Source organism: Pseudophryne corroboree, unplaced genomic scaffold, assembly GCF_028390025.1.
Source record: "Pseudophryne corroboree isolate aPseCor3 unplaced genomic scaffold, aPseCor3.hap2 scaffold_608, whole genome shotgun sequence".
Classification (NCBI taxonomy): Eukaryota; Metazoa; Chordata; class Amphibia; order Anura; family Myobatrachidae; genus Pseudophryne; species Pseudophryne corroboree.
This window is the reverse complement of record NW_026970204.1, coordinates 83052-97891: the sequence shown is the minus strand read 5'-3', so window position 1 is coordinate 97891 and position 14840 is coordinate 83052. Positions and strand designations below refer to the sequence as shown.

Genomic DNA, 14840 nt, shown 5'->3' with positions numbered 1-14840 from the left:
CCCTCTGCTGGACACCACTATAATTACCACTTATGTTATATGCTGGGATCAGTCACCCTCTGCTGGACACCACTATAATTACCACTTATGTTATATACTGGGATCAGACGCCTCCTGCTGGACACTACTATAATTACCACTTATGTTATATGCTGGGATCAGGCACCCCTTGCTGGACACTACTATAATTTATACTTATGTTATATGCTGGGATCAGTCACCCTCTGCTGGACACTACTGTAATTATTACTTACTGTATATTATATGCTGGGATCAGGCACCCCCTGCTGGACACCACTATAATTACCACTTATGTTATATGCTGGGATCAGGCACCCCTTGCTGGACACTACTATAATTTATACTTATGTTATATGCTGGGATCAGGCACCCCTTGCTGGACACTACTATAATTTATACTTATGTTATATGCTGGGATCAGTCACCCTCTGCTGGATACCACTATAATTACCACTTATATTATATGCTGGGATCAGGCTCCCCCTGCTGGACACTACTATAATTACCACTTATGTTATATGCTGGGATCAGGCACCCCTTGCTGGACACTACTATAATTTATACTTATGTTATATGCTGGGATCAGTCACCCTCTGCTGGACACTACTGTAATTATTACTTACTGTATATTATATGCTGGGATCAGGCACCCCCTGCTGGACACCACTATAATTACCACTTATGTTATATGCTGGGATCAGGCACCCCTTGCTGGACACTACTATAATTTATACTTATGTTATATGCTGGGATCAGTCACCCTCTGCTGGACACTACTGTAATTATTACTTACTGTATATTATATGCTGGGATCAGGCACCCCCTGCTGGACACCACTATAATTACCACTTATGTTATATGCTGGGATCAGGCACCCCTTGCTGGACACTACTATAATTTATACTTATGTTATATGCTGGGATCAGGCACCCCTTGCTGGACACTACTATAATTTATACTTATGTTATATGCTGGGATCAGTCACCCTCTGCTGGATACCACTATAATTACCACTTATATTATATGCTGGGATCAGGCTCCCCCTGCTGGACACTACTATAATTACCACTTATGTTATATGCTGGGATCAGGCACCCCTTGCTGGACACTACTATAATTTATACTTATGTTATATGCTGGGATCAGTCACCCTCTGCTGGACACTACTGTAATTATTACTTACTGTATATTATATGCTGGGATCAGGCACCCCCTGCTGGACACCACTATAATTACCACTTATGTTATATGCTGGGATCAGGCACCCCTTGCTGGACACTACTATAATTTATACTTATGTTATATGCTGGGATCAGTCACCCTCTGCTGGATACCACTATAATTACCACTTATATTATATGCTGGGATCAGGCTCCCCCTGCTGGACACTATTGTAATTATAATTTATATTACATGCCGGGATAATGCTTGACTGCTGTATGCTGCTGTAATTATACCTTTTGTTATATGCTGGGTTCAGCCTCCCACTGGTGGACACTGCTGTAATTATTAGTCATGTGATATGCTGGTATAATGCTCCTCCTGCTGTATATTGCTGTAATTAAAACTTATGTTATATGCTGGGATCAGGCACCCCCTGCTGGACACTACTATAATTACTACTTATGTTATGTGCTGGGATCAGGCTCCCCCTGCTGGACATTGGGGCGTGCGGTGAGGTAAATGGCTAATGAGCCAAATGATTCATGTGGGCATTATACACAGGTGCAGCGGTATATACATGTGGGCATTATACACAGGTGCAGCAGTATATACATGTGGGCATTATACACAGGCATGGCGGTATATACATGTGGGCATTATACACAGGTGCAGCGGTATATACACATGTGGGCATTATACACAGGTGCAGCGGTATATACATGTGGGTATTATACACAGGTGCAGCGGTATATACATGTGGGCATTATACACAGGTGCAGCAGTATATACATGTGGGCATTATACATAGGTGCAGCGGTATATACACATGTGAGCATTATACACAGGTGCAGCGGAATATACACATGTGGGTGTTATACACAGGTGCAGCGGTATAGACATGTGGACATTATACACAGGTGCAGCGGTATAGACATGTGGGCATTACACACAGGTGCAGCGGTATAGACATGTGGGCATTATACACAGGTGCAGCGGTATAGACATGTGGGTGTTATACACAGGTGCAGCGGTATAGACATGTGGGCGTTATACACAGGTGCAGCAGTATATACATGTGGGCATTACACACAGGTGCAGCGGTATAGACATGTGGGTGTTATACACAGGTGCAGCGGTATAGACATGTGGGCGTTATACACAGGTGCAGCGGTATAGACATGTGGGCATTACACACAGGTGCGGCGGTATATACATGTGGGCATTATACATAGGTGCAGCGGTATATACTATGTACCCCATCTGTGTCACTCCTGTCTGTCTACCCCTCCCCTTTAGAATGTAAGCTCTCACGAGCAGGGTCCTCTTCCCTCATGTGCTTACCCTTTTCTTACTTTAATAATCTTCAGCTGCACCAAATCCAGCAGTCTTCTGCCACCTGATACTTATTCCAGTGTCATCTGCTGATGTTACTATGTGTATTTACCCTGTACTTGTCCTATACTGTCATCAACTGTAAGTTGCTGTTTTCCTGTTTGATTATTTGTTTATGTACTCTGTAATTGGGCGCTGCGGAACCCTTGTGGCGCCATATAAATAAAGGATAATAATAATAATAATAATAATAAATGTGGGCATTATACACAGGTGCAGCGGTATATACATGTGGGCATTATACACATGTGGGCATTATACACAGGTGCAGTGGTATATACACATGTGGGCATTATACACAGGTGCAGCGGTATATACACATGTGGGTGTTATACACAGGTGCAGCGGTATGTACATGTGTGCATTATACACAGGTGCAGCTGTATATACATGTGGGCATTATACACAGGTGCAGTGGTATATACAAGAGGGCAATATACACAGGTGCAGCAGTATATACACGTGGGCATTATACACAGGTGCAGCGGTATATACACATGTGGGTGTTATACACAGGTACAGCGGTATATACATGTGGGTGTTATACACAGGTGCAGCGGTATAGACTTGTGGACATTATACACAGGTGCAGCGGTATAGACATGTGGGCATTATACACAGGTGCAGCAGTATATACATGTGGTCATTATACACAGGTGCAGCAGTATATATACATGTGGCCATTTTACACAGGTGCAGTGGTATGTACATGTGTGCATTATACACAGGTGCAGCGGTATATACATGTGGGCATTATACACAGGTGCAGTGGTATATACAAGAGGGCAATATACACAGGTGCAGCAGTATATACATGTGGGCATTATACACAGATGCAGCAGTATATATACATGTGAGCATTATACACAGGTGCAGCAGTATATACATGTGGGCATTATACACAGGTGCGATGGAATATATTATGATAGTAACGTGCTGCAGTCACAGAGTACCGATGTGTAATCACTATAATAGTAACGTGCTGCAGTCACAGAGTACCGATGTGTAATCACTATGATAGTAACGTGCTGCAGTCACCAAGTACCGATGTGTAATCACTATGATAGTAACGTGCTGCAGTCACAGAGTACCGATGTGTAATCACTATGATAGTAACGCACTGCAGTCACAGAGTACCGATGTGTAATCACTATGATAGTAACGTGCTGCAGTCAGAGTCGGCCTTAGGCATAGGCAAACTAGCAATTGCCTAGGGCATTTGGTATGCTTAGGGGCACCAGCAGCTTCTGCTGATTAAAATGATATGTGGCATGCCTATATTCTGTGTGTGACTGCGGCTGTATCTGCATACGAAATGCTACGTTGCAGTGTATTCCTGGAAATCACTGTAATGTAGCATTACATATGCAGATACAACCACAGTCACGCACAGAATATAGTCATGCTGCATATCATTTTAATCAGCAGAAGATGCTTGTTCATCCTAGCCACATAGTAATGCAAATAAGATGCATTTTCAGAAACAAAAGGCGCCAGACGTTAGCAGAGCTGCCAGCTGACTCATGCCAGGCATCTTCAGCAGAACTAGCGGTGGTGCTAGGGGGCACTAGCCAAAATCTTGCCTAGGGCATCATATTGGTTGGGGCCGGCTCTGGCTGCAGTCACAGAGTACCGATGTGTAATCACTATGATAGTAACAGTGCAGTAACCGAGTACCGATGTGTAATTACTAATATAACCTTACTGTGTAATTGCAGAAGTACCGGTACCAAGATGACGACTCTCCTCCCCTGGAACATAGTCCCGCACACTTGGCAAACCCCATGAAGGCCCCCGAGCTGGTCCATGTCTCAGAGAAGAACCTATCACAGATAGAGAATGTTCACGGTTATGTCTCTCATTCCCACATCTCACCAATGAAGGTAAGTGGCAACATCAATGTACCTACCTCTACCTACCCATTTTATCATAAGCGTACCTACCTTTGCATTGCTCATATATCACATGTATATGGTGTTGCCTGGCCGTGACCAGTATGGGAATTATTCTTCTGTCTGTTTGGTATGAATTGCTAGTTTCACGCCGTATCGTGTGTCTTCTGTGTGAAAGAGGTTTCGCAGGACCAGTTACAAGCAATTTGGGTGTAGAGAAGTGAACGCTAGACACAGACAAGTAGGCTAGGAGAGTGTCAGCTCTTCTGCCATAAATACCATCCAGTATCCTACCAAAACGTATAACTATTAAACCGTGTACCCTTTGATGTCCAAACTCCAACTTCCTAGGTAGAAATGCTTCGTGATTCCAGGGAGATGTATGATGAGGTTGCCCCTGGAGACACCTAATTTTCATCTTGTGGGAACACAAGAAACCCTGGCTGCCTGGCAAGGGTGGGTGCTACTGGAAGGAGGGGTTGTGGAACTATATGTCTCTTCAAGCTAGGAGTGGTCCCATCTTCTGCTTTTCTGTGGTCTCCCTCACACAGAATGACCTGAAATCTCAGAGAAGGATATTTAGGTTTTCAGTCTTTATTTCTTTTATTTTCTTGAAGTCAATCTGTGCATATCATAATTGTACATCTTGTTATTAACCTGTTTTCTTTGTAACTTAACCCTGGAGATATTTATCAATATATCCTAAAAAAGGTATCATTATCTCTGTGCTCTAAGAATTCACGTGTCTTTAGAGGCCCATGCTACATATGGTTAATAACTATGGATGTTGTAAGGGAAATTTAATTGTTTGGAGAAAGCAAGAGCAGTATTCAGTACTCTTCATGGTGGCAGCTCGATTAAAACCCATCTCACAACTGCCCACCTTGATCAGGTTGGCGTATCGGAGTGCAGCCTGCGGAGGGGTGTGGTGACATAGTACATCACTATTCCACAGGACTGTTATAGGGTCTGTATATCAGTATATAGGACGGAGATCCCTCATATATCACATGTATACTACAGGATTGTTATAGGGTCTGTGTATCAGTGTATAGGACGGAGACCCCTCATATCACATGTATGCTACAGGACTGTTATAGGGTCTGTGTATCTGTGTATAGGACGGAGACCCCTCATATATCACATGTATGCTACAGGACTGTTATAGGGTCTGTGTATCAGTGTATAGGACGGAAACCCCTCATATATCACATGTATACTACAGGACTGTTATAGGGTCTGTGTATCAGTGTATAGGACGGAGACCCCTCATATATCACATGTATGCTACAGGAGTGTTATAGGGTCTGTGTATCAGTGCATAGGACGGAGACCCCTCATATATCACATTTGTACTACAGGACTGTTATAGGGTCTGTGTATCAGTGTATAGGACGGAGACCCCTCATATCACATGTATACTACAGGACTGTTATAGGGTCTGTGTATCAGTGTATAGGACGGAGACCCCTCATATATCACATTTGTACTACAGGACTGTTATAGGGACTGTGTATCAGTGTATAGGACGGAGACCCCTCATATATCACATTTGTACTACAGGACTGTTATAGGGACTGTGTATCAGTGTATAGGACGGAGACCCCTCATATATCACATGTATGCTACAGGAGTGTTATAGGGTCTGTGTATCAGTGTATAGGACGGAGACACCTCATATATCACATTTGTACTACAGGACTGTTATAGGTTCTGTGTATCAGTGTATAGGACGGAGACCGCTCATATCACATGTATATTACAGGACTGTTATAGGGTCTGTGTATCAGTGTATAGGACGGAGACCGCTCATATCACATGTATGCTACAGGACTGTTATAGGGTCTGTGTACCAGTGTATAGGACGGAGACCCCTCATATATCACATGTATACTACAGGACTATTATAGGGTCTGTGTATCGGTGTATAGGACGGAGACCCCTCATATATCACATGTATACTACAGGACTGTTATAGGGTCTGTGTATCAGTGTATAGGACAGAGACCCCTCATATATCACATGTATACTACAGGACTGTTATAGGGTCTGTGTATCAGTGTATAGGACGGAGACCCCTCATATATCACATGTATGCTACAGGACTGTTATAGGGACTGTGTATTAGTGTATAGGACGGAGACCTCTCATATATCACATGTATGCTACAGGACTGTTATAGGGACTGTGTATTAGTGTATAGGACGGAAACCTATCATATATCACATGTATACTACAGGACTGTTATAGAGTCTGTGTATCAGTGTATAGGACGGAGACTCCTCATATATCACATGTATGCTACAGGACTGTTATAGGGTCTGTGTATAGGACGGAGACCCCTCATATATCACATGTATACTACAGGACTGTTATAGGGTCTGTGTATTAGTGTATAGGACGGAGACCCCTCATATATCACATGTATACTACAGTACTGTTATAGGGTCTGTGTATCAGTGTATAGGACGGAGACCCCTCATATATCACATGTACGCTACAGGACTGTTATAGGGTCTGTGTATCAGTGTATAGGACGGAGACCCCTCATATATCACATGTATACTACAGGACTGTTATAGGGTCTGTAAATCAGTGTATAAGGACGGAGACCCCTCATATATAACATGTACGCTACAAGACTGTTATAGGGCCTGTGTATCAGTGTATAGGACGGAGACCCCTCATATATCACATGTATGCTACAGGACTGTTATAGGGTCTGTGTATCAGTGTATAGGAAGGAGACCCCTCATATATCACATGTATGCTACAGGACTGTTATAGGGTCTGTGTATTAGTGTATAGGACGGAGACCCCTCATATATCACATGTATACTACAGGACTGTTATAGGGTCTGTGTATCAGTGTATAGGATGGAGACCCCTCATATATCACATGTATGCTACAGGACTGTTATAGGGTCTGTGTATCAGTGTATAGGAAGGAGACCCCTCATATATCACATGTATACTACAGGACTGTTATACGGTCTGTGTATCAGTGTATAGGACGGAGACCCCTCATATATCACATGTATGCTACAGGACTGTTATAGGGTCTGTGTATCAGTGTATAGGAAGGAGACCCCTCATATATCACATGTATGCTACAGGACTGTTATAGGTTCTGTGTATCAGTGTATAGGACGGAGACCCCTCATATATCACATGTATACTACAGGACTGTTATAGGGTCTGTGTATCAGTGTATAGGACGGAGACCCCTCATATATCGCATGTATGCTACAGGACTGTTATAGGGTCTGTGTATCAGTGTATAGGATGGAGACCCCTCATATATCACATGTATACTACAGGACTGTTATAGGGTCTGTGTATCAGTGTATAGGATGGAGACCCCTCATATATCACATGTATGCTACAGGACTGTTATAGGGTCTGTGTATCAGTGTATAGGAAGGAGACCCCTCATATATCACATGTATACTACAGGACTGTTATAGGGTCTGTGTATCAGTGTATAGGACGGAGACCCCTCATATATCACATGTACGCTACAGGACTGTTATAGGGTCTGTGTATCAGTGTATAGGATGGAGACCCCTCATATATCACATGTATACTACAGGACTGTTATAGGGTCTGTGTATCAGTGTATAGGACGGAGACCCCTCATATATCACATGTATACTACAGGACTGTTATAGGGTCTGTGTATCAGTGAAAAGGACGGAGACCCCTCATATATCACATGTATGCTACAGGACTGTTATAGGGTCTGTGTATCAGTGTATAGGACGGAGACCCCTCATATATCACATGTATAATACAGGACTGTAATATGGTCTGTGTATCAGTGTATAGGACGGAGACCCCTCATATATCACATGTATACTACAGGACTGTTATAGGGTCTGTGTATCAGTGTATAGGACGGAAACCCCTCATATATCACATGTATGCTACAGGACTGTTATAGGGTCTGTGTATCAGTGTATAGGACGGAGACCCCTCATATATCACATGTATAATACAGGACTGTAATATGGTCTGTGTATCAGTGTATAGGACGGAGACCCCTCATATATCACATGTATACTACAGGACTGTTATAGTGTCTGTGTATCAGTGTATAGGACGGGGACCCTTCATATATCACATGTATACTACAGGACTGTTATAGGGTCTGTGTATCAGTGTATAGGACGGAGACCCCTCATATATCACATGTATACTACAGGACTGTTATAGGGTCTGTGTATCAGTGTGTAGGACGGAGACCCCTCATATATCACATGTATACTACAGGACTGTTATAGGGTCTGTGTATCAGTGTATAGGACGGAGTCCCCTCATATATCACATGTATACTACAGGACTGTTATAGGGTCTGTGTATCAGTGTATAGGACGGAGACTCCTCATATATCACATGTATGCTACAGGACTGTTATAGGGTCTGTGTATCAGTGTATAGGACGGAGACCCCTCATATATCACATGTATGCTACAGGACTGTTATAGGGTCTGTGTATCAGTGTATAGGACGGAGACCCCTCATATATCACATGTACGCTACAGGACTGTTATAGGGTCTGTGTATCAGTGTATAGGACGGAGACCCCTCATATATCACATGTATACTACAGAACTGTTATAGGGTCTGTGTATCAGTGTATAGGACGGAGACCCCTCATATATCACATGTATACTACAGAACTGTTATAGGGTCTGTGTATCAGTGTATAGGACGGAGACCTCTCATATATCACATGTATACTACAGGACTGTTATAGGGTCTGTGTATCAGTGTATAGGACGGAGACCCCTCATATATCACATGTATACTACAGGACTGTTATAGGGTCTGTGTATCAGTGTATAGGACAGAGACCCCTCATATATCACATGTAAACTACAGGGCTGTTATAGGGTCTGTGTATCAGTGTATAGGACGGAGACCCCTCATATATCACATGTATACTACAGGACTGTTATAGGGTCTGTGTATCAGTGTATAGGACAGAGACCCCTCATATATCACATGTAAACTACAGGGCTGTTATAGGGTCTGTGTATCAGTGTATAGGACGGAGACCCCTCATATATCACATGTACACTACAGGACTGTTATAGGGTCTGTGTATCAGTGTATAGGACGGAGACCACTCATATATCACATGTATGCTACAGGACTGTTATAGGGTCTGTGTATCAGTGTATAGGACGGGGACCCCTCATGTATCACATGTACACTACAGGACTGTTATAGGGTCTGTGTATCAGTGTATAGGACGGAGACCACTCATATATCACATGTATGCTACAGGACTGTTATAGGGTCTGTGTATCAGTGTATAGGACGGAGACCACTCATATATCACATGTATGCTACAGGACTGTTATAGGGTCTGTGTATCAGTGTATAGGACGGGGACCCCTCATATATCACATGTACACTACAGGACTGTTATAGGGTCTGTGTATCAGTGTATAGGACGGAGACCACTCATATATCACATGTATGCTACAGGACTGTTATAGGGTCTGTGTATCAGTGTATAGGACGGAGACCACTCATATATCACATGTATGCTACAGGACTGTTATAGGGTCTGTGTATCAGTGTATAGGACGGGGACCCCTCATGTATCACATGTATACTACAGGACTGTTATAGGGTCTGTGTATCAGTGTATAGGACGGAGACCCCTCATATATCACATGTATACTACAGGACTGTTATAGGGTCTGTGTATCAGTGTATAGGACGGAGACCCCTCATATATCACATGTATACTACAGGACTGTTATAGGGTCTGTGTATCAGTGTATAGGACGGAGACCCCTCATGTATTACATGTATACTACAGGACTGTTATAGGGTCTGTGTATCAGTGTATAGGACGGAGACCCCTCATATATCACACGTATACTACAGAACTGTTATAGGGTCTGTGTATCAGTGTATAGGACGGAGACCCCTCATATATCACATGTATGCTACAGGACTGTTATAGGGTCTGTGTATCAGTGTATAGGACGGAGACCCCTCATATATCACATGTATACTACAGGACTGTTATAGGGTCTGTGTATCAGTGTATAGGACGGAGACCCCTCATTTATCACATGTACGTTAAAGGACTGTTATAGGGTCTGTGTATCAGTGTATAGGACGGAGACCCCTCATATATCACATGTATACTACAGTACTGTTATAGGGTCTGTGTATAGGACGGAGACCCCTCATATATCACATGTATGCTACAGGACTGTTATAGGGTCTGTGTATCAGTGTATAGGACGGAGACCCCTCATATATCACATGTATACTACAGGACTGTTATAGGGTCTGTGTATCAGTGTATAGGACGGAGACCCCTCATATATCACATGTATGCTACAGGACTGTTATAGGGTCTGTGTATCAGTGTATAGGACGGAGACCCCTCATATATCACATGTATACTACAGGACTGTTATACGGTCTGTGTATCAGTGTATAGGACAGAGACCCCTCATATATCACATGTATGCTACAGGACTGTTATAGGGTCTGTGTATAGGACGGAGACCCCTCATATATCACATGTATACTACAGGACTGTTATAGGGTCTGTGTATCAGTGTATAGGACGGAGACCCCTCATATATCACATGTATACTACAGGACTGTTATAGGATCTGTGTATCAGTGTATAGGACGGAGACCCCTCATATATCACATGTATACTACAGGACTGTTATACGGTCTGTGTATCAGTGTATAGGACAGAGACCCCTCATATATCACATGTATGCTACAGGACTGTTATAGGGTCTGTGTATAGGACGGAGACCCCTCATATATCACATGTATACTACAGGACTGTTATAGGGTCTGTGTATCAGTGTATAGGACGGAGACTCCTCATATATCACATGTATGCTACAGGACTGTTATAGGGTCTGTGTATCAGTGTATAGGACGGAGACCCCTCATATATCACATGTATGCTACAGGACTGTTATAGGGTCTGTGTATCAGTGTATAGGACGGAGACCTCTCTTTTATCACATGTATAATACAGGACTGTTATAGGGTCTGTGTATCAGTGTATAGGACGGAGACCCCTCATATATCACATGTATACTACAGGACTGTTATAGGGTCTGTGTATCAGTGTATAGGACGGAGACTCCTCATATATCACATGTACGCTACAGGACTGTTATAGGGTCTGTGTATCAGTGTATAGGACGGAGACCCCTCATATATCACATGTATACTACAGGACTGTTATAGGGTCTGTGTATCAGTGTATAGGACGGAGACCCCTCATATATCACATGTATGCTACAGGACTGTTATAGGGTCTGTGTATCAGTGAATAGGACGGAGACCCCTCATATATCACATGTATGCTACAGGACTGTTATAGGGTCTGTGTATCAGTGTATAGGACGGAGACCCCTCATATATCACATGTATGCTACAGGACTGTTATAGGGTCTGTGTATCAGTGTATAGAACGGAGACCCCTCATATATCACATGTACGCTACAGGACTGTAATAGGGTCTGTGTATCAGTGTATAGGACGGAGACCCCTCATATATCACATGTTTACTACAGGACTGTTATAGGGTCTGTGTATCAGTGTATAGGACGGAGACCCCTCATATATCACATGTATACTACAGGACTGTTATAGGGTCTTTGTATCAGTGTATAGGACGGAGACCCCTCATATATCACATGTATGCTACAGGAGTGTTATAGGGTCTGTGTATCAGTGTATAGGACGGAGACCCCTCATATCACATGTATGCTACAGGACTGTTATAGGGTCTGTGTATCAGTGTATAGGACGGAGACCCCTCATATATCACATGTATACTACAGGACTGTTATAGGGTCTGTGTATCAGTGTATAGGACGGAGACCCCTCATATATCACATTTGTACTACAGGACTGTTATAGGGTCTGTGTATCAGTGTATAGGACGGAGACCCCTCATATATCACATGTATGCTACAGGAGTGTTATAGGGTCTGTGTATCAGTGTATAGGACGGAGACCCCTCATATATCACATGTATGCTACATTAGTGTTATAGGGTCTGTGTATCAGTGTATAGGACGGAGACACCTCATATATCACATTTGTACTACAGGACTGTTATAGGGTCTGTGTATCAGTGTATAGGACGGAGACCGCTCATATCACATGTATGCTACAGGACTGTTATAGGGTCTTTGTATCAGTGTATAGGACGGAGACCCCTCATATATCACATGTACACTACAGGACTGTTATAGGGTCTGTGTATCAGTGTATAGGACGGAGACCCCTCATATATCACATGTATACTACAGAACTGTTATAGGGTCTGTGTATCAGTGTATAGGACGGAGACCCCTCATATATCACATGTATACTACAGAACTGTTATAGGGTCTGTGTATCAGTGTATAGGACGGAGACCCCTCATATATCACATGTACGCTACAGGACTGTTATAGGGTCTGTGTATCAGTGTATAGGACGGAGACCACTCATATATCACATGTATGCTACAGGACTGTTATAGGGTCTGTGTATCAGTGTATAGGACGGAGACCCCTCATATATCACATGTATACTACAGGACTGTTATAGGGTCTGTGTATCAGTCTATAGGACAGAGACCCCAAATATCACATGTATGCTACAGGACTGTTATAGGGTCTGTGTATCAGTGTATAGGACGGAGACCCCTCATATATCACATGTATACTACAGGACTGTTATAGGGTCTGTGTATCAGTGTATAGGACGGAGACCCCTCATATATCACATGTATACTACAGGACTGTTATAGGGTCTGTGTATCAGTGTATAGGACGGAGACCCCTCATGTATTACATGTATACTACAGGACTGTTATAGGGTCTGTGTATCAGTGTATAGGACGGAGACCCCTCATATATCACACGTATACTACAGAACTGTTATAGGGTCTGTGTATCAGTGTATAGGACGGAGACCCCTCATATATCACATGTATACTACAGGACTGTTATAGGGTCTGTGTATCAGTGTATAGGACGGAGACCCCTCATATATCACATGTATACTACAGGACTGTTATAGGGTCTGTGTATCAGTGTATAGGACGGAGACCCCTCATATATCACATGTATACTACAGGACTGTTATAGGGTCTGTGTATCAGTGTATAGGACGGAGACCCCTCATGTATTACATGTATACTACAGGACTGTTATAGGGTCTGTGTATCAGTGTATAGGACGGAGACCCCTCATATATCACACGTATACTACAGAACTGTTATAGGGTCTGTGTATCAGTGTATAGGACGGAGACCCCTCATATATCACATGTATACTACAGTACTGTTATAGGGTCTGTGTATCAGTGTATAGGACGGAGACCCCTCATATATCACATGTATACTACAGGACTGTTATAGGGTCTGTGTATCAGTGTATAGGACGGAGACCCCTCATATATCACATGTATACTACAGGACTGTTATAGGGTCTGTGTATCAGTGTATAGGACGGAAACCCCTCATTTATCACATGTACGTTACAGGACTGTTATAGGGTCTGTGTATCAGTGTATAGGACGGAGACCCCTCATATATCACATGTATACTACAGTACTGTTATAGGGTCTGTGTATAGGACGGAGACCCCTCATATATCACATGTATGCTACAGGACTGTTATAGGGTCTGTGTATCAGTGTATAGGACGGAGACCCCTCATGTATCACATGTATACTACAGTACTGTTATAGGGTCTGTGTATCAGTGAATAGGACGGAGACCCCTCATATATCACATGTATGCTACAGGACTGTTATAGGGTCTGTGTATCAGTGTATAGGACGGAGACCCCTCATATATCACATGTATGCTACAGGACTGTTATAGGGTCTGTGTATCAGTGTATAGGACGGAGACCCCTCATATATCACATGTATGCTACAGGACTGTTATAGGGTCTGTGTATCAGTGTATAGGACGGAGACCCCTCATGTATCACATGTATACTACAGGACTGTTATAGGGTCTGTGTATCAGTGTATAGGACGGAGACCCCTCATATATCACATGTACACTACAGGACTGTTATAGGGTCTGTGTATCAGTGTATAGGACGGAGACCCCTCATATATCACATGTATACTACAGGACTGTTATAGGATCTGTGTATCAGTGTATAGGACGGAGACCCCTCATATATCACATGTATACTACAGGACTGTTATACGGTCTGTGTATCAGTGTATAGGACAGAGACCCCTCATATATCACATGTATACTACAGGACTGTTATAGGGTCTGTGTATCAGTGTATAGGACGGAGACCCCTCATATATCACATGTATGCTACAGGACTGTTATAGGGTCTG

The 14840-nt window shown here is 43.0% G+C and overlaps 1 protein-coding gene across 1 annotated transcript in view; it reads left to right on the top strand.

Moving 5' to 3' along the window:
• The window catches only part of LOC135035633 (disks large homolog 1-like), a gene marked incomplete at its 5' end in the record, with an annotated part of 265854 nt that extends 260974 nt beyond the window's left edge, over window positions 1–4880 (top strand). Inside the window, 2 exons of the mRNA XM_063954353.1 lie at window positions 4296–4460; window positions 4821–4880. Of these exons, the coding sequence (XP_063810423.1) occupies window positions 4296–4460; window positions 4821–4880 (225 nt within the window). The remainder of the gene's footprint in view (window positions 1–4295; window positions 4461–4820) is intronic.
• Window positions 4881–14840: the final 9960 nt, after the last annotated feature.